Here is a 19,758-nt window from a genome sequence, read left to right on the forward strand (position 1 = left end):
TTCACGTTGAAGGAACGTTTCATCGATACTTTAAAACTCAAAGACCGTATTTCTTTCTAATGGCCCAGAGCTTGAGAATGGACCGGGAAGGCAAAAGATTTTTAAATCTTTTGGTTAAAGATTTGTCTTTTTAGGATGCTGATTTAAGGAAGACTTGGTTCATCACATTTTAAAAGAAAATCTTTCTTAAATTTCCTTTGAATGTCAAAAGGCACTTTCAAATATGCTTCCTTCCTAGGAAAGCTAATGCAATCAGCAGCCTCGGCCCATAAACTTATGGCAAGCCTTTTTTTTTGGAACCAGTTAAGAACAAAGTGGGAAGGTTGAGCCATGTGTCGAATTACATAGGGACAGGGTGTGTGTGGCTGAGTTGTTATGAACGTGGTGTGATGACAGTCATGGTTAATTCGTCTCCTGGGGTCTCCAAAGAAAGGGGGCTCAGTGTGCTGCCCCCCAGCCCTCTCCCCTCAGCCTGCAGCAGTGCAGAATTTGCCGAGAACAGGGTATAAAATTAGCAATTCAATCTAGAATGATTATTCCTCTGTACTTTTGAAACAGTGATTAAAGAAAAAAGCACACCCCCACTCAAAGTCATTTGCTTCTTTTTCTTGTTAGAGCTGAAACGGAAAGAGGGTTGTCAAGAAAACATATTATTGAAGGTGAGTACCGCTGCGCTGCTCCCATTTTATTTGCATTTGTGGGCTGCTGATTCAAGAAAGGTGTCAATCAAATAGGTTCAAAACACATTTGAGGCAAAAAAAATTCTCTATCAAAAGAACCACAATCAACCACGTTTCTTCCTGGGGTTAAGTGTGGGGAGTGTAGTGATATAGAAGGGAGGATGGGAACCCAAAAAGAAAGAAAAAGGGCAAATTTTCTAGAACTCTTCTCATTTACAGCTATGCTAACGTTAATAAAGCACTCCCATAAGACTTTTTAAGAGCTTTTTTGAGATATAATTTATAAACCATACAAGTTTACCCATTCAGAGTGTACAAGTCATTGGTTCTGAGTATACTCACAGAGTTGTGCAATCATTCCCATAATTTAACTTGAAAACATTTTCATCATCCCCAAAAGAAATCTTGTACCACTAGTAGTCACTTCCCATCCCCTCCTTACCCTCTCCTGCAGCACCAGGCAACCGCTAATCTACTTCTGTCTCTACAGATTTGCCAATTCTAGATAGTTTCTATAAAGGAGATCATACAATATGTGATACTTTGTGACTGGCTTCTTTCACTTAGCATAATAATGTCCATCCACATTGTAAGACGTATCAGCGCTTCATTCCTTTTTATTGCCAAATAAAATTCCACTGTAAGCATGGATCACAGTTTGTTTATCCATTCATCAGCTGAAGTACACTTGAGTTGTTCTCACTTTTTGACTATTATGATTAATGTTGCTATGAACATTCGTATGCAAGTTTTTGTGTGGACATATGTTAACACTACTCCACTTTTTAAAAAACAGTATGTATGAATAGAAAACAACTTGTAGAAAATTACCACTGGGTAATTGATTCACAAGGCCATTGCTTTTTCATGGTACTCAGAACTTTGAATAGCTTAGAAATAAACAGGAAATAAAACAGCCAGCAAGAACCACTACATGGCGGAGCACTCCCGCTTTACTTCACTGTGAGGATTATGAGAACTGTACGGGATTTTTATTTATTTCTTGCTCGTCTACATATTATAAAATTTTATACTCATACCTTTTGCAATAAAGGAAAAATGATAAAAGGGCCTGCCATATATTTCCAACATCTTTATACTAGCTCCTGAATTATTTCATAAAAATTTAAGATTTTCATATCTTTAGATGAATGATTAATCAGTGAGACAGATGATTTTCTCCTTTTTAAAACTAATTTCTTTTAGGAAATACCAAAGTCACCAAAGACATAAAATGTGCTGGTATAAAGAAAGACCCCCAGTTGTCTTCCCTCCTGTGTCTTTACTCCTCACACAGCACACTTCACTTCTGACACTTCTGCTCACCAAATGTACAGGTGTTTTTCTCCACACCAGGCAATTCTCCAGGACACCAGCTGAGCACCCTAAATTTGACTCAATTCTGACACTGTCTACCTGGCGATAGCACCGGATCCCACAGGTTGGAGGGCTCAGCCCCACAAGACTGTCCCCATCACTTCAGCTATCAATATGAAGCAGTAGATCCCCAGGTTACCCACAACTTCTGTTTGACTTAACTACGAATCAGAGGTTCCCACCACCCCCTCCTTCGGTTCTGTTAATTTGCTAGAGTGGCTCACTCTAGCACTCAGGGAAATGCTGAGTTTACCAGTTTATTAAACGATATGATAAAGGTTACAGACGAACAGCCAGATGAAGAGATTCATAAGGCTAAGGTCTGGAAGGGTCCCCCGCACAGGAGCTTCTGTCCTCATGAAGTTGGGGTGCATGACCATCTCAGTATGTGGATGTGTTCACCCACCTGGGAGCTCTCCAAACCCCGCACTATTGAGATTTTTATGGAGGCTTCGTCACATAGGTATGATCCATCATTAACTCCCTTTCCAGCCCTTTCTCCGTCTCTGGAGAATGGAGGGGGGACAGGGCTGAAATTTCCAAGCTTCTCATCATGGCTTGGTCTTTCCGGTAACAAGCCTCCCTCCATTAGACCACCCAGAGGCACCTTATTAGAACTAAAGGCACTCCTGTCACCCAGGAACTTAACAGGGCTTCAGAAGCCCAGTGTCAAAACCGGGGTTAAAGACTAAATTTTAGAACAAAAGATGCTCCTAGTGCTATTGTCACTTAGGAAACTACAAAGGTTTCAGGAGTTCTGTGGCAGGAGCCAGGGGCAGAGACCAATATATGTGTTTTCTCTTATCTCATAGTATTCTAATCCCAGCACTTTAAGAATAAAAATAGATAAAGAAGCAAGTCCTCCCTTCGCTCGCTTCCTCTCCTGCCACAGTGTGCCGGTCTGGTGCACGCCCCCCTAACTTTCCCCGTGGGTGCAATAACTCATCAAGCTTCCTCTGCACACTTACTTATAAATCCAAAACCCGTATCACACCAATGGAATCAAGCTATATATATTAGCCCAAACTTTGTTTTTTTTTCTCAATTAAAATGCGTTTTAGGGGCCGGCCCCGTGGCCAAGTGGTTAAGTTGGCATGCTCCACTTTGGTGGCCCAGGGTTTCACTGGTGCCAATCCTGGGCACGGACATGGCACCACTCATCAGGCCACATTGAGGCGGCGTCACACATGCCACAGCTAGAAGGACCCACAACTAAAATATACAACTATATACTGAGGGGATCTGGGGAGAAAAAAAGCAGAAAAAAAAAGAAGATTGGCAACAGTTGTTAGCTCAGGTGCCAATCTTTAAAAAAACAAAAATACATTTTAGACACACACACACACACACACACACGACTTATGGGATATTTCCAGGTTTTAGTATTATAAAGAATTATACAAATGATGATCCTTATGTAAATGTGTTAGAACCAGAAGTGGCATTGTTAGGTCAAAGAATAAGGCATATTTTAACACAAAATTATTTTCTAAAAAGAATATACCAATCTGATATTTAGGCTTCTTTTCGTAACTTTGTGCTTCTTTTTCTGGGAATTTACTCACATTCTTCAGCTATTTTTTTTTTCTGAGTTGTTTATCTTGGTCTTCTTAATTTGCAGGAGCTCCTTGTATATTAATGATGTTCACTTTTTGTCGTGTTTTGCAAATATTTTCTCCCAGGCTGTCATTTCATTGTGAACTTTTTTTCTCCCCATGAACCTAATCTGAAAGATAATGTTGAATTTAGGACACTCATCCCAGTTTGGAAGTTGGTGATTTTTATCGACCTACTACTTGGAAATATCTTAGACTTGCACTGGAAAAAAATAGTTCCAGTATTCAATCATTTAACTTAAAGTGGAGACTTTGTGTCTCATGGAAATAGGAAAGAATCAGAGAGGGCTCGAAGCCATGTTAGAAACAGGTGAAAATGTATCAGACCTCCATAATGGCTAGAAGGAAGTTTCTGTAGGATCACAGCCTAGTCTTAGGAAAATAGTTTTCCTGCTGTTCCTATTTTCCTCTTGTTTATCTATCCTAGAATCATTAGCAATTTTTAAAAATGCCAACATAGCTCGTTGTGCTGAAGGCTAATAGAGTGAAGGTTTATCTTTTCCTTATTGGATCACAGTTTTAAAGAGTGAATAGTGGCAATGATAATGGAAGTGAGGGGCTCTCAGCAGAAAGATACAAGTCAGCGAGGTGGACAAGATACTGCTTTCAGATTCATGTCCCAGAGCTCCCCTCTGTTCAAACCTGGGGAGTCCGTGTTTGATTATAAGGATCAGCAAGTGGGACTGATACAAATGAACAAAATAAAATTTCTCTCAGCAGAGGTTAAAAGAAAAAGGAGACCTTTGTAGCCAGATCTTGCAATATACATATATATATATATATATACACTTTTAACAGTAATAATTATATAATTCAATTGTTTCCAAAGTCTCTGTATGACTTTAGTATTCATCATTAACTGATTTTTAATATATTTGTAGGCATTTGGGCTTTGAAATCAGACAGACCTTAGTTCAGGTTCCACCTCTGTGACTTTTCATAAGTTACTTCCCGTCACTCAGCCTCCATCTCGGCAACCACAAAATAGGCTGTAAATATTCCCCCCTCACCAGGTTACTCTACAGAGACTGAAACTAGGTAATTCACATTGAGCACAATGTCTGTCACATAATAAGCACTCAGTAAATGTCATTTTCATCGTTATTTTTTTTTTTAAGATTGGCATCTGAGCTAACAACTGTCGCCAATCTTTTTTTTTTTTCTGCTTTTTCTCCCTGAATCTCCCCAATACATAGTTGTGTATTTCAGGTGTGGGTCCTTCTAGTTGTAGCACATGGGATGCTGCCTCAACGTGGCCAGATGAGCGGTGCCATGTCCATGCCCAGGATCCGCACCAGCGAAACCCTGGGCCGCCAAAGCAGAGCACGTGAACTTAACCGCTTGGCCACGGGACCGGGCCCATCATCGTTACTCTTATTAATGCAACTGCTAGTCTTCATTCTTTGGGTGAGGACAGCCTTTACGATATAAGTGATGTTCTGAGGCTGCCATGAGTGACCATATTCCAGCACAAGAGAATGCTTCCAAATTCCTCACCCAGACAACAGTCCCCCAGGCCTTAGTGTCCCGTTGGACACTGTGAAGTCAAACCCAACCTGCCGCTCAAAGCTCTTCCCGTCCCTGCTCCAGCGTTTGCCCCCATGACTGTGTCCTACCGCGGAGTTTGTCAGTAAGAACTAATCCACGTCGGCCTGTAGTACCAGCCTGAACAGACAGGGCAGCAGTGTGCTGCCTGGAAAGTTCTTGTGTTTCTTTTCTTTTCTTTTTAATCTAATTGATTTACAAAGTGGCTTGGAAATGGTTCACACTGGCAATCAACAAAGAAATAGAAAATCTAAGAGAAAACAAATGGCGAAAGCATGCTACTATGCTTCTCACCGAATCTCCACGGCTTTAATATTTACCAGTGTATATGCATGATTTCAGAATTCTCTCTCTTTCTTAAATCAGTTTTCTTCAAGCCTCACACAGCTTAATAGAAATATCTTAAATTCTCTCCCACTTTAAATAAGTCAGGAATTCTCTTAGGAGCTAACCTCTCTGGATGGATAAACCAGTTCAGTTGAAATTCAAGCTGACCCAGATTCAAATTTTATCACAAAATTTCAAACTTTTGAGATCGAAGAAGAATGGGGATCAATTATTGTTATGTTGTTATTATTGGTGTTATTTTGCAGTTCATAATATCAGCCAAAGACAAGTGCTTATGAATGCAAGAGAGTCAGCTCAAAGGATATTTCCAAGATGGCTGAAATTAGAGAATTGAGTGAATTTTGCAGAAATGCAGAGACATGAGATTTCTAGACCCAAAAGAAAGTTTGAAGAGGTTTATAAATCATTATCCTTCGGTTTCATTGGTACTTGTTCTGTGATGAAGGTGACCTTATCCAACTTTGGAGATTCATATGCACATTTACCTTGAGCATTGCTGTTGAAGGATAGGACAAAAGTCCAATTCACGTAGCGTTCAGGCCCCTGGCGTGCTGGGCGACCTTGGCCACCTGAGTCAATTTACAGAGTGTAAAATGGGCTTGACTTTTGCATAAGGCAGTTTTGAAAAGAACTCATATGAAAGACCTTTTCAATGAGCCCAAACTCCTTTATTCACATCCAGTTAGAAAAAATGTTCTCCTTAGATTCTCGAGGAGGGGGTAGAAATTTCACTAACAGGCTTATTATATCTGTTTAGAATCCCAAGCTCCCTTCAGGCTCTGAACGTCTATTTATTCAGTCAGCCATTCCACAAACATTCGTTAAGCCCAAATTTGTGCTAATATTAAAATTTAGCGGCTCAAATTTCATTTAACATGAAGGAATAGAAATAGTTTGGGAAGTCAAATTGTAAGAATAAGTAAATTGTTTGCATGCTTTTAGAGGCAAAAGCCATGTCTGAGTCTATATTTGCCTTTCAGGAAAATGACAGTTTTGTCATGTGACTCAAAACAGAAACCCACTGTCACCGTTTTAGGAGTAGGCAAGGAAAATAATCTGAGAGAGCCCGGCTTGAACCTTTTTAATGAATGGCAAATGTTAAACCCTACTATCTAAACTTTGGAAAAAAAGATGTAAGATTTTCCAATTAAAGAGTAAATTTCTTAACAAAAGGATTCTTAACAAAGAGTTACTTTCTTAACCGCAATCTCCTGCCTGGTGCCCCACATTCCCAGTGAGCTGAAGTCGCCCACCCCCGGGAGCCAGGTTGCGTAGAGGGAGGGGCAGCCACGCGTATTACTGACACAGTGTGGTCTTTACAAACAGGAGCAGGTGTGTCTGAAATCATAACTGAGAGGTCTGTTGAGAAGAAGCTGGAAAACTATACAGGGAAACAGTGTATATTATTTAAGGCAGCATTTTTTTCAGGCTAGATAGGACAGCAAACGTGCGGCAGGTGTGAAAGACGGTGGCACGGCGTGTGTGACTAGAACACCTGCAGAATCTCCAAACTACTGCGCTCCCTTTGTACACAGTCACACCTGCGCGCTCAACACCTGGCCCACCCCCAGCCCCGCCAGGCTGCCTAACGCCCAACGCGGGCACACTCCTTAGACCCCTGTGATGCCTTCAGATGGCTTAAACCGAATTAAGGTTCACCTTATGAACAGTACAGTTCCTATTAAACTTCAGAACCTAAAAGGAAAATCAACTTAGATCTCTTTTTTACTGTAGGCACTGGAAAGCTATTTTCATTACACAATATGATTTATTATCCGTGGACTTTTGAGGAATTGCAGCTAAATTCTGGACAGCTCCTCAGGGGCAGGGAGCATTCTCCTGCTTCCGCATTCACTCCCTCAGACTCAGGTTAGCGCAGAGGGACAGGCTAAAGTCAAAAGCAGTGCGCTCACTGCACTGGAGCGCTCACCTCCTTAGGTGTGACTAGCTGACGGATGCCCCTCTGGAGCCAAGGTTAATGCATTTTTGCACATCAATTTAAACTTAAAACAATACTCGGCCCCAAGCCAGTGTTCAACAAATGTTTGCTAAGTGGAGATAGAACATGACTATTAGATTATTGGAGATAAACCCTAAATGGCTGTCAAGGAGACATTCCTTGAATGCGTCTTTATGTCGCTATGATGTGGCTATTTCTACAAGATTAAAGCATCCAAATAGGGAAAGACAGGACTATCTGACTTGGCTTGCAGTCACATGAAAGATCAAAGCAGAATAATTATCTAGCTCCATTTTGTCTTTGGACAGATGAGCAAACTAAGGCCTAAAGAGGCTAAGAGACATGGGAAAGGTCATTCAGGCCAGCCAAAATGAGCGCCCTATATCCCAAACCCTGTGTGTGGACCTCTCCTCTAAATACCAGGCTGGTCCACCCAGCTGCCAAGAGCTCCTTGTGGTTGACTGATGTGCCATTCAGACTCATCATGGCTCCCACCACCACCAACATCACTACCACCACCACCACCAATCTGCTTTTCCCTTGACTTCCCATCTTACTAACAGTCACTTCACTTCTCAGGCCAAAACTCTGAGTCATCCTTTATTCCTCTACCTCCACACTCTATATGCCACACACCAGCAAGTCCTCTTGTTTCTACTTACACAAACTGTCCCAAATTTGAACAGTTCTCACAAACTTGGTCCAAGCTTGATCTGCTGGGGTAAGCTCCTCAGGGGTCTCCCGGCTTTCACTCCTGCCCCTACAGGTCGTTCTCGACAGGCAGAGTGATCCATTCAAAATAGAAATCTGATAATATCATTTCCGCTGCATGACTCCCATTTCATTACCTCCTAGCCCCCCAGCAATGTTTTCCCATCTCACGTAGAGTAAAATCCAAAATTCATCCCATGGATTATAAGACTTTATGTGATGAAGATTTTCAAAGTAAGTGGATAGTGTCTCTGGGCACAATCTCCTTCTACTCCGCTTCATTTGGAGTTGACCAGGTGGGTCTCTGATGTCACACCACACATCATTTCTTATATTCTCACATGAATAAACTTGAATCTCAGCCTAAATTATCCAGAGAAAAAGCTTTTGAGAGAAAGAATTGAGAGGTGAGGAATGACTGAATACAATGAGACCCACATTTGCATCAAGTCCTTGCCGATAGATGCTCTCAGTCTGCACTGTTTGCTCCTTGGGGATAAATGCCGAGGCCATGCATCTTCATATCGCCAGGGCGCAGCAGTTGCAGGATCAGCACCTGCTCGTGGCATGGAAGAGCAAATGACTTTAGTCGTGACTGATCACACAGCATGACAACAGGGCTGCATGAGTGTAGCTTCTTCTCCTAGTTACTCTCAGGCCCTGTGAGCTATTTAGAAGAGACACAGAGTAGGGGGCTCATGATCAGAAAGGAGGACACTTGTTTCCAGTGCCAGACATGGGCCAGAACTGTCATTAAATGCCTCCCTCCAAAACCAGGAGGTCCCGTGAAAATCTTTGGTGTTTCGTCTGTGGCACCTCTCATTCTGAGCCTTTCCAGATGTGAATACACTGCTGTAATTACCAAATTTCTATAGACTACTGTACTTACAAAGTGCTTGACAACTGGTTTCATTTGCCCTCTGGAACAGTGATTCTGAAGGTAGTAAGTACTGTTCTCTCCACTGCGGATTAGAGAACTACGGTCAGATAACCCCAGGGGGGGCACACCACATGCTAGAGGACAGATTTCCAACCGTTCACACCTCGTGCTCCCCTGTTATTTGTGTGCTTGCTTACCTTGTCCTCCCCTTACCTCCTCCCTACAGACAATTCTTCCAAACACTGGCTCATATCATAGTGCTTTTTAAGGTCAATTTAACTTCAAGCTGCCCCTTGAGATAGTTGGTAATCCCCCCGCCTGAGAGTCACCACAGGTCTTCAAGACAGGCAGTGGAGCTTACGCCACCTGTCTGCCCTCCTCTCTTCATCAATGCTTCTTGGAACAAGCTACCGTCACGGACAATTCCTTCTCAACGAATGAAAAATATTTGCTGTCAGAAAAGTAATTGTGGCTGGCCGATAAACCAGCTTGAAAAATCAAATTTAAATGAGCCAAATTTAAATTTATAAGAGCCTCATTTAACATGCAATTGACTTTATGCCTATAGTAAAAAGAGAAAAACCTCCAGTCTTCCTGAGGAGTTAAACAGGCTGATAAGGAAATACTGCGCCTCACGGAAATGAGAGAAAATGGTGCTTGAGCACTCTCATCCTTTTGGGTTGCATAATATTATACACAATGCATTCTATTTCAGGGAAGTATTAATTTTACTGAAATTTAAATAATTTTTTCTGGGTATTCATGGGAATGTGACCAAATGATTAGGGCGGAAACACAGATTTTGGGTTCCAGATTTTTGGTAAGCTCTCACTCTCTCCTTTATATTACCCTCTTAAGTCTCTATGGCTTCTAGTGTTTTTGTTTCTTCCCCAAAGAATGGAGAATAATGGTAGAGCTCAGTGTATTTAAGGTTCTTCAAACTTTGTTCCAATTAGTAAAATGTTGAGCAAACCTTCACTAATGAATCTTTTAAATCTTATTAAAAACCCCTGTGCACGTTAAGGAGGGTCAGCAGTCATCTGTTTCTGATTTACACCATTTTCATGTTTTTGATGTGCAATAAATATGCCCACCCCAATATAAGCCCGTTAAGTAATTCAAACGTGACGTTAAGTTGCATCTTTCAAGAAGAAAGAAGTTAAACTCTCAGGCTGCTTTTTATTCTAAACTTTGCTTCTGGATACTGCCACACAGGAGTCACCATGAAAGTCAGGACTAAGTGTGTATTTCCCAGCGGGGTGAGAGTACTAACATCACTGAGAAAATCCTAAGATTTTTCTTTGTTGGGGACAAAGTCATCCTTTGATATATTTTTAAAAGGTCCTAGGGACCAATTAATACATCACTATATTCAATGTCTTTTTGAAACTAACCCAGTGCGCTTTTTTTTAAGTAAATTCTTTTTTTCTAAAGATATTAATATTTATATATTTAAAACGTTTATTTTGTATTGAGGTAACATTGGCTTATAATATTCTATAATTTTCAGGTGTACGTCCTTATATTTCAGTTTCTGTGTGGACTGCATCATGTTCACCACCCAAGACTAATTACCACCCATCGCCAGACATATGTGCCCTATTACCGCTTCCAGAAAGTAGATTCTTGAAGGAAACTAAACATCAACTATTTCTAATAGTGCTCATTTTGGGACTTTTTGGGTTTTTCCTGCTTCTGTCCCCAGGCCTGAAGGGCTCCCTCCAGAGGCTGCAGCTTGAGTATGTGGATGTAGTCTTTGCAAACCGCCCGGACAGTAACACCCCCATGGAAGGTGAGTGACGGAATTTAATAAAAGACTCTGCAGTTATTGATCCTAGCTCGACAGCCTGTTCCACTCCCCATAGGAAATGAAAGATACTCAGACTGATTTTATTTAATATGAAAAATAAAAAGCGTTCTAGTCCGTGTCCTTCAGCCTCAGTATTCATGCTCCAAGCTCTGCATCCTGCATCTCCATTAACTTTTGAGCAGGTGCAGGCACTGGGACCCCACTCCTGCCGGTTACAGCGCTCGCTCTTTCTAGGTTCATTTCACTTCTGTGATTTCATCAACTAAAACAATAAAACTAATTGGAAGGGGAGTTTATAATCCAGCCGTCATTATTTTGGAGTAAGTCTTCCGAGGGTCTTCCTATTTTATAATGACTCCAGGTCTGATTAGTTTCCAAATGGTGGTAACAAGTGCTAAGCGGTACCATGAGCAGAGGTTTTACAGGAGCGACTGCTTCAAAGTGAGACTTTTTGTTGCAATCTGGTTTTTGATTCTCAAGGAGCTGCAACATCTCATCCCCTTTCTGTTGGAACTGTTTGAAGACAATAGATTAAGCACGTCCCATGAAAATTTTCAGAGTGTTCCTAAAACCAGATTTTCTTCAATTTGTTCTTATTTTATGAAACCTACCTAAAATGATTGGGAAAGAAGATAGTTTGAGGGGACAAATTAAAAAGAATGTTCTAGCTAATTGAGGTTTACAATCATATGGATTATCACCTGAGGTGAATGAGAATGAAGATATGTGGGAAAAAGAGGGAAAAAGACTATTCTGGTTATGTAAGGCTTATGATATGACATGGATTTACAAATTTTCAAAGAATTAGAATAATTGACATAAAATTACACTGTAGGTAGATATTTCCTTGTTGATTCAAAGGTAGTTCAGGATCTTGTAATAAATCAGATTCTATAAAGGTTTATTCTTGCTATAGGGTTATAGAAGCTATAAATGATTGAAGTAAATGTGAATTTTTCTGTAGGTTGCATTTCTGACCAAAAAAATTATTTTCCATGACAGTTGTCTTCTTCTATAAAATATATGTTATATATCTAATTTTATCCTAGAGTTGTCTGCTTTCTTGCTTCTGAGCAAGATTATTATAAAGCAATACAATATCAGTGTTGGAAATTCATAATAAGAAATTATCCATAGAAATGATATAAACATGAATATTTTTATCAAAGAATAGACATTTGATAAAGCAAATCATCATTTCATTAGTGTAAGAAGTGCTTATTACAAAGGTAAAGTGATGTCGCACTATTCTCAATAACGTATCAAACAGAGCACTAAAGCTATCCAGTGGGCTGAAGCATCAAATGACGCACTGTTCGGGGGGGCTGAGAATGTCAGGAATTGCCTCCCATTTTCAGAGCCTGGTGACTGTCTTCCTCCTTGTGGAAGTGCCCTTTGCAATTACACATGTACAGGATAGAAGGACATCTGGCATTTCTCAGTCTTTTTTTAAAAAAAATTTTTGCCCATTTTGCCCATCCTACCCCTATCTTTAATTTTAGGCATATAATGTAGGAGTCTCTCAAACAGAAAACATTATAATTTGCATTATATATGTGTAGAAGGAGGAAATTCTCAGTTAGCAGCCAAACTACATGATACTGATAAGATAACGGTGTCTATTGTATAAACACTGATTATGTGTTGAAATTTATTAGAAAGGAGCTTCAAAGTGTTTAAAAAAAAAAGATCGTTGCCCAATAGAATTTGTAACTGTAGTATTGTCCTGCCTCTGCTGGAATCAGAGCATTTACATTTTCCCTGAGCTTCCTATAGAGAATTCCACAAAGCACACGAGTCCCTGTCCAAGTTCAGAAGGCTAGTGAAGGGTGTCAGACAAGAGGGATTTGCGCCACTGATGGACCCAGCATTTTATAGCTCTGCGGCAATCAACCACCTTGGGCTGGAAGGCAGGCTGCTCCGCCCACCCCTCCAAGGGGAGATCCACCCTGAGCCAGCCCATCAGGCTCTCAGCCTACTCCTCTGGGAGGACTTATCAGGGACATACCACAGGCAATTCCTCACGTGGGACTTGTTCCAGATTGAAATAGTTTCTCTGTGACTTCTCCCTGGCTTCCAGAAAATGTGTGTCCTCAAACCTGGTATACTCGTTTGTTGCAAGGTGGGCCGACGGAAATGCCAGTTTGATCCCAGTCTCTGGAAACTCATTCTCTACATTAAGTCTTTCCTTCTTTACTCTAACAGTGGAAAGCACTGACCTGGGCAATACAGAGAAGAAGTAGGAAAGAAGAAGAAAACAAAGACTAGACAGGGATTGCCAGGTGGCCTTGGGTGCATTTTGCTCCTCTAAAAGTTGAAAAAATGGTGTCTAAGCTATTTCTAGCCCTGGTGGTCTAGTGGTTAAGTTTCGGCGCGCTCTCTGCCACAGCCCGGATTCGTTTCCTCGTCAGAGAACCACACCACCCCTCTGTGGGTTGTCACACTGTGGTGGCCGCATGTCGCCATGATGCTGAAAGCTCTACCACCCGTGTTTCAAATCCCAGCAGGGTCACCCATGGTGGACAGGTTTCAGCAGAGCTTCCAGACAGAGACAGACTAGGAAGAAGAGCCTGGCCACCCGCTTCCTAAAAGATTGGCCATAAAAACTCTGTTAACAGCAGTGGAGCGTTGTCTGATGTAGTGCAGAGAAGGTGAGAGGAGGGTGCAGAAAGATCGGGCAGGCCCCCCTCCGCTGTGCACAGGGTCGCTAGGAGTTGGAGCTGACTCAACGGCATGAACAACAAAACTGCTTCTGGAATCCATCTTGTTATTAACATTCATTTTTTCAATGATTTATTAATTCATGTGTGTGTGTGTGAGTAAAAGTTGTACATGTACAATGAGGTCCACCTTAGGAGGGCTATTGTGTTCCTAAAAACAACACAGAAAATAAATGTTATGTATAATCGAAGTTACCCTTGAAAATCCTGCAGTAATTCTTTGTTAATCAATGTTACTCTATAGTTTTTAATTAATTCTTCAGTTTCTTCTCCAAATATAGTGACAAACCATCACTAGATACTTGCCTAGCCACTCTTTTCTTTTCTTTTTTTTTTTTGTAACGGCCAGAAAATGTTTAACATCATGCACTTACTTTTCTTATTTCAGTAACTCAACAGTAGCAATTTTAGGCTCAATTGCATCCATTTCTGTCTGATATAAGTGATGCAATCGGGTTGCCAAGTGCACACTGCTGAATTTGCATATATTAAATCTACATGTGCTGGCACTGTGCTGGATGTGTGTGCCTGGGTATCTCATAATAGACCCTTAGCATCTGTAGATCATTTTTATTGGTTTCAACCATTTTCTGTCAATTCCATGGAGCCACAACACATGCAAACTTATCATTTTGCTGAGGCATCTATTTTAAACCCTGGAGACCTAATGAGAGAGCCCTGTCCCAGTTTCTAAAACACATTTTAAACAACTTGGATTTAAGTTTATTAAAATGCCAACTCCATTTATTTGATTTGCACTATGAAAGGATGTTAATTGGGAACATTTCTAAAATAAACCAAGATGAGTTTCATCTAGTTTCTACATATCATATAGCAACCAGTTGAGCCAGAAAAAGATTAGCAGTAGCATCTTCTTCATACAATATTGGCATCGTATATCCCATTAATTGTTACCTTCCTTTCTTCCTTAGAAAACCAATAGACAAAAAGTGAGTCCTCTCAAAAGAATGGCTACTAATTCTAAATGTGAGTCAGTGGAGAAATGGGGAGAGACTTCGTTTGCAATCTGCAGCCCCGTGGAATACAATGAGCTGTTTCACAGCTACCGGAAGACGTTCCTGACAACAGAGGGGAACTTGTGTACTTTTTCCTCTGTCCTTCTTGTTTATTTTTTCTGGTTCACCTAGTAGTAAGTCATTTTTCTTTCACAGCATCTGCCATGCCATCTGTCTCTGCTATAATATCCGGCATTGGTGGAATGTTTTCCAATCTCAGAAAAAATCAGCCCCACATCTTATTTCTCCTTTCTTATGCTGCTGTGTTCTTCCCAGTAGAGTCATGACAGTTCCTTGGGCTCTCTGATACTCATATTCTTAATTCTTTCATTGCCATAAATCCCACCATGTATTACAAAATCTTCTCTTAAGCTCATTAGACAAGAGACGGTTCATTCCAACATGAGCCACGCTGGATGGGGACAGACACAGAGCAGTTGTGTGCCTGAGGATATGCACTAGGAGCTTTTGGGGTTTGGTTTTCTGTGTCCCCAGTGCCAGGCTAGTTTCCCCACCCCTGCTCTTCTGAGTGCTCCAGGGAGGAAGCGACGGAGCACGACTGTGGGCGTCAAAGGCGGCCATGAATGAACCCCTTGCGAATACCAGAAAAGAGAAGGGACCCATTTTAATTTATATAGCTTTTTAAAATGAAAGAAGAAAGCCTGCTAATTTGTTGATCTGAGAATATGATGACTTTTAAATTTAACTAATTTTAATTTAAAAAGCACTTGGAATTGAGCCTTCTAACTTTTAGTTAAAGCTTTTGGCCAAAACTAGTTAATCTCGCAGACTCCCTGAGTCATTATTATTCCCAACCTAATTACAGCTCAAATTATTTATTTTTTTCCTGCTAGCAGGTCAATGCAGACATTAAACAACCCAGATATCACATTTTCAAGTAAGAGAGACAAGATCAAAGTTAGCTTCACTTAATTCCTGTAAGAGCATCATGTCAAACAATCCATTTCATAAGTCTTTACTTCTTTCTAAGCATCTTTTTAGTGCGATCTTATGCAAGCAGGAACCTATGGGTAGTCAGGAACCTAGGACATCCAGCGACAGCTCAGGAAATACCAGAAAGTGGCAAACATCAAAGCATCCCAAATTGTCTACGTTTTTTCAATTCCGAAACACTGGATCTATATATTTAGCATCCAAAGTAAAGTTTTCGGGACAAAAATGTAATGACCCCAAACCTAGACTTATCATCTAACCACGATGGATCAGCCCTCCTGCCTTTATATTTTATTATCTTCCTAGAAAGACACTCTCAATCTGTCCCAAAAACATAATCTCAGGAAAAAATCTTCTGCAAGAAATCTGTGACAGTGCTGCCCAATAGAAATACTATGCAAGCCACATATGCACTTTAAATTTTCTATTAGCTACATTTAAAAAAGTAAAAAGAAACAAGTGAAATTAAATGTAAAAATATATTTTAACACAGTATATTAAAAAATTATCATTTTAACATGAAATCAATATAAAAATTATTAATGAGACATTTTACATTCTTTTATTCCTACTAAGTCTTTGAAATCTGTTATGTATTTCACACTTATAGCACGTCTTGTGATATAGTCACATTTCAAGTGCTCAATAACCACATGTGACTAGTGGCTATTGTATTTGACCACACAGTTCTATGAACTTTATTTCCAATCTAGCAGAGCACCAGACACACTGTAGGTACTCAATAAATACTTATTGGGTGGATGGGTTGGTAGATAAATGGGTGAATGGATGGATGGACGGATGATTGAATGAATGAGTGAACAAGTGTTTGAGTGATTCAATGAATGAAGCTCTGAAGTTAAATAGATCCAACTTCATTTTTATCGACTTGAAAACTTATTTTGGTTTCCTAGCATCTATGAACATTCTGGTACCTGATCTGGTTCAACATATTTCAGAAGGACAGGTTCCTGGCAAACAGCCCCAGGACACTCTTACAACCCATTTCTCCTCATCTGCAACATCAGCAACATCCAGATGCTGGATCTCTTTCCAGAAATCTGATTGATAGCTAACCGTGCAGAAGTGAATGGAGAGATGACTCTTCGGCAGTTCAGTTGCCCCTGAGGATTACTATATCAAATTAAAATTATCTAACGTATTTCATTTATGACTCTGGCCAGGATGCTCCTGAGGGCCTCTGCTGTCTGTCAGATCAATTTAACCTCCCGGCTTGAAAGGCTGGGACAGCTGAGTTTTCAAGAAATTAATTTGGGAAAAATGATTTTCACATCCAAGAACATGAGCCAAACTCTACCAAGCCTATGGAAAAAAAAATTGTGTTCCAATTTTACTAAATCAGTTTTATTTCCATTTTAACTGTGAATTCACCAAAAATTTTACTGTCACTGTAGACCTAGTCACTTTGTCCTTTACAGAACAGCAAGAGATGTCATTATAAGAGAAATTCATTTCATCCATTCTGAGGACAACATTGGGGCATGGTTGGGTTCACTTCAGATTCTTTCAGTCTGTGGCGTGGCTTTTTAGAAAATCTCATGTTTCTATTCATTGTGGGCCTCCTTCTCTTTGGGACAATATTTCTGCAAAGTGGACTCGGGGGCAATAGATGGACGCAGCTTCAAATCCTCGCTTTGTTCCTATTAGACTGTAGAGCTAGGGCAAGTTACTATCTCACTGCGGCTCAGGATCCTCACCTGCAAGTGAAGGTAACACACAAAGTGACTTCTGAATGAGTTAGCAACGTGGGTGAGCACCCCACTCACAGCAGGGGGTGGCAAACATAAGCCCTGTTTCTAGAATGCCCTGTATAATGCACATACACACAAGACTCCCCTTTCTCTGTATCTCTTCTCAGAGGTAACATAGGACAAGTCCAGGGCCTGAAATTATAAAGTGATGAAAATCAGATGAAGGTGGCCAGGCTGCAGGGTCAACCAGAGTCCGCGGGGAGGCCGTGTAGGAATCAAGGTACAGAGCCGACACTGGAATTTTCTTCCAACCCATTTTCTCTCCTTGGAATTTGTTCTGAAATCCTCCATGCCCTTTAAAATCAATATAATCATAGATTTTTCAGGGTTAATTTATTCAGTCAAAAGATGATCTTGAGCCCGTGATTTTATTTTCCAAAGTGTATCTAGAAAAAACTCAATAATAGGATTCACTCCTTCATTCAGTTGACATTCACTGAATATCTACTCTGTGCCAAGCTCTTTTCTAGGAACCGGGAGAAGCGGAAGTTAATAAATCAGGCAAACATGCTGTCCTTATAGAAATTACATCCTTGTTGGGGAGACAGACGATAAGTTAGTAAGAAAGTTGCATTAGATGGTGATAACACTATGGAGAAAAAAGTAAATCCTGGGAGGGCGAGAGGAAGTATGTGGGGTAGATTTTAGATAGGGTGCCCAAGGAAGGTCTCACTGAGAAGAATATGGGGGGAATAGCTTGGTCTCCCCCAAAATAGGAATGGCATGACTTTGGAATCAGACAGACCCTAATTCAAATCATCATTCTGTTTCTTACTAGCTGTGTGATTTTAAGCAAGTTATTCAGCTTCTCTTGTCCTCAGTGTCGTTATCTTTAAAATGCAAGTAATAATATCTACTCTATAGGGTTTTATTATTATCTGAGATAATATAGACAAAATGCTTAGAATATTCCTTAGTACATAGAGATTATCCAAACAGTTAGACTTATCTTTTTTTTATTGTTATTGTCTGCTTGGTCCTGCTGTCAATTTGTTCTGTGGGAAATGACCTTGATGCGACAGTAGCCTCCAAGCCCACCACCAGCTGGTCCAGGAGATCCTGAAACAGAAAGGCTCACACAACAAAATAAGATGCAGGAATCACATGGTCTATCGAATCACGTAAAAAGCATAGTGAGAAGCAAGGGGGGAGAAATGGGGCAATTAAAACAAAGCAAATAGAGTACGAGCAGGCAGAGGGACACAGTGACCTGAATCTTGGGGCACACAGTGTTCCTATGGTCAATTCTCTCCTCCGCCACATTGGCCTTCCCTGTGATGGTTTGGGCATAATGGTCAGAACAGAAGTTTGAGCAAGGAGGCTCAGCAGATGGAAGGTGCCCGGGTCGATGGTACCTTTGTTCCATTAGAAAGTCTCAGGGACAAATCCACCTGGCCATTAGCTGTAGCTCACCAGGTAGCCTGATGCACACCTACGGACTCTGCATTTCTTGTGCAGAGGATTTTTGAGGCCACATCGGAGTCACTAATGGGTGGCTGATTTAAGATTTCATTTGAGTCCTCATATGTTCCACGTATATTTGGTGTACCTCACATGTTTGTGTTGTATGCAAAGGATGCATTGTGAATGTCATGTCTTTCCGTCCTTCCCTATGCTCAGCACACACACATTTTCTACTTTGTCTGTGGCTACCGCGTCTCAGAAGTTACTAACCCACTTAGTTTTACCATGTGCATTTTGTGAATTCTGCCTACGTCTGACAAACTGTTTCTCTACCCAGTTTCGTTTATCCTCCTTCTTTGTTTGTTGTTCTTACTGTCTTGAGCAGAACTGAATAATCTTAAGTAACACAACAAAGGCGCATTACAGAGTTCACCACCCTTAGTTCTTGACATGCTGCCTCAGATTTGCAGCGTCTTCTGGGGCCATTGAAAATTTTTCCAGAATTAAAAGAAGCCTCAAAGTTCTGAATTTGGATCACTGTGAAATGCAGCTGTCAGAAACAGACCCCTGGTACACAAATTCTCTTTTTCCAGCTGGGTTCCGTAGAGAGAACGGAAGCTTTAGAAAAACTACCTCTACTAGAGCATACTGAGAAGGTCAGATTGCCAAGGCTACAGAAAACACGTGATGAACTTTCAACTGTCTTCCCAATAACAACCTGTAATCATCTGGTGCTGTATTTTGTGCTTTCATTGGAAGTCAGAGATTCCCAACCTCGTTCCGTAAAGTCCTGATTGGAAGGGAAGATTCTGGGAAGAATACGCCTCTATTCGCTGCATGTAGCTGTTTCCTCTATCCCCTCCCCCTTTTTTTCCTTTCTTCACATCTTCAGTCAACAGTGAAGGCAGAAGAGAGGCAGCCCCTCTCATTAGTAAGATACAAAAGGGAAAATAAGGGGGACCATG

The 19,758-nt window shown here is 40.8% G+C and overlaps 1 protein-coding gene across 5 annotated transcripts in view; it reads left to right on the forward strand.

The window, feature by feature from the left end:
* KCNAB1 (potassium voltage-gated channel subfamily A regulatory beta subunit 1) overlaps positions 1-19,758 on the forward strand; it is a 365,135-nt gene that overhangs the window by 296,872 nt on the left and 48,505 nt on the right. For 3 of the 5 annotated variants that reach the window (XM_008513588.2, XM_070582161.1, XM_008513589.2), the window contains exons 7-8: positions 616-659; positions 10,823-10,909. In XM_008513588.2, coding sequence (XP_008511810.1) covers positions 616-659; positions 10,823-10,909 — 131 coding nt within the window. The remainder of the gene's footprint in view (positions 1-615; positions 660-10,822; positions 10,910-19,758) is intronic. The other 2 variants (XM_070582162.1, XM_070582163.1) reach the window with 1 other exon arrangement.

The sequence above is a fragment of the Equus przewalskii genome, chromosome 18, assembly GCF_037783145.1.
Source record: "Equus przewalskii isolate Varuska chromosome 18, EquPr2, whole genome shotgun sequence".
NCBI classification, from domain to species: Eukaryota; Metazoa; Chordata; class Mammalia; order Perissodactyla; family Equidae; genus Equus; species Equus przewalskii.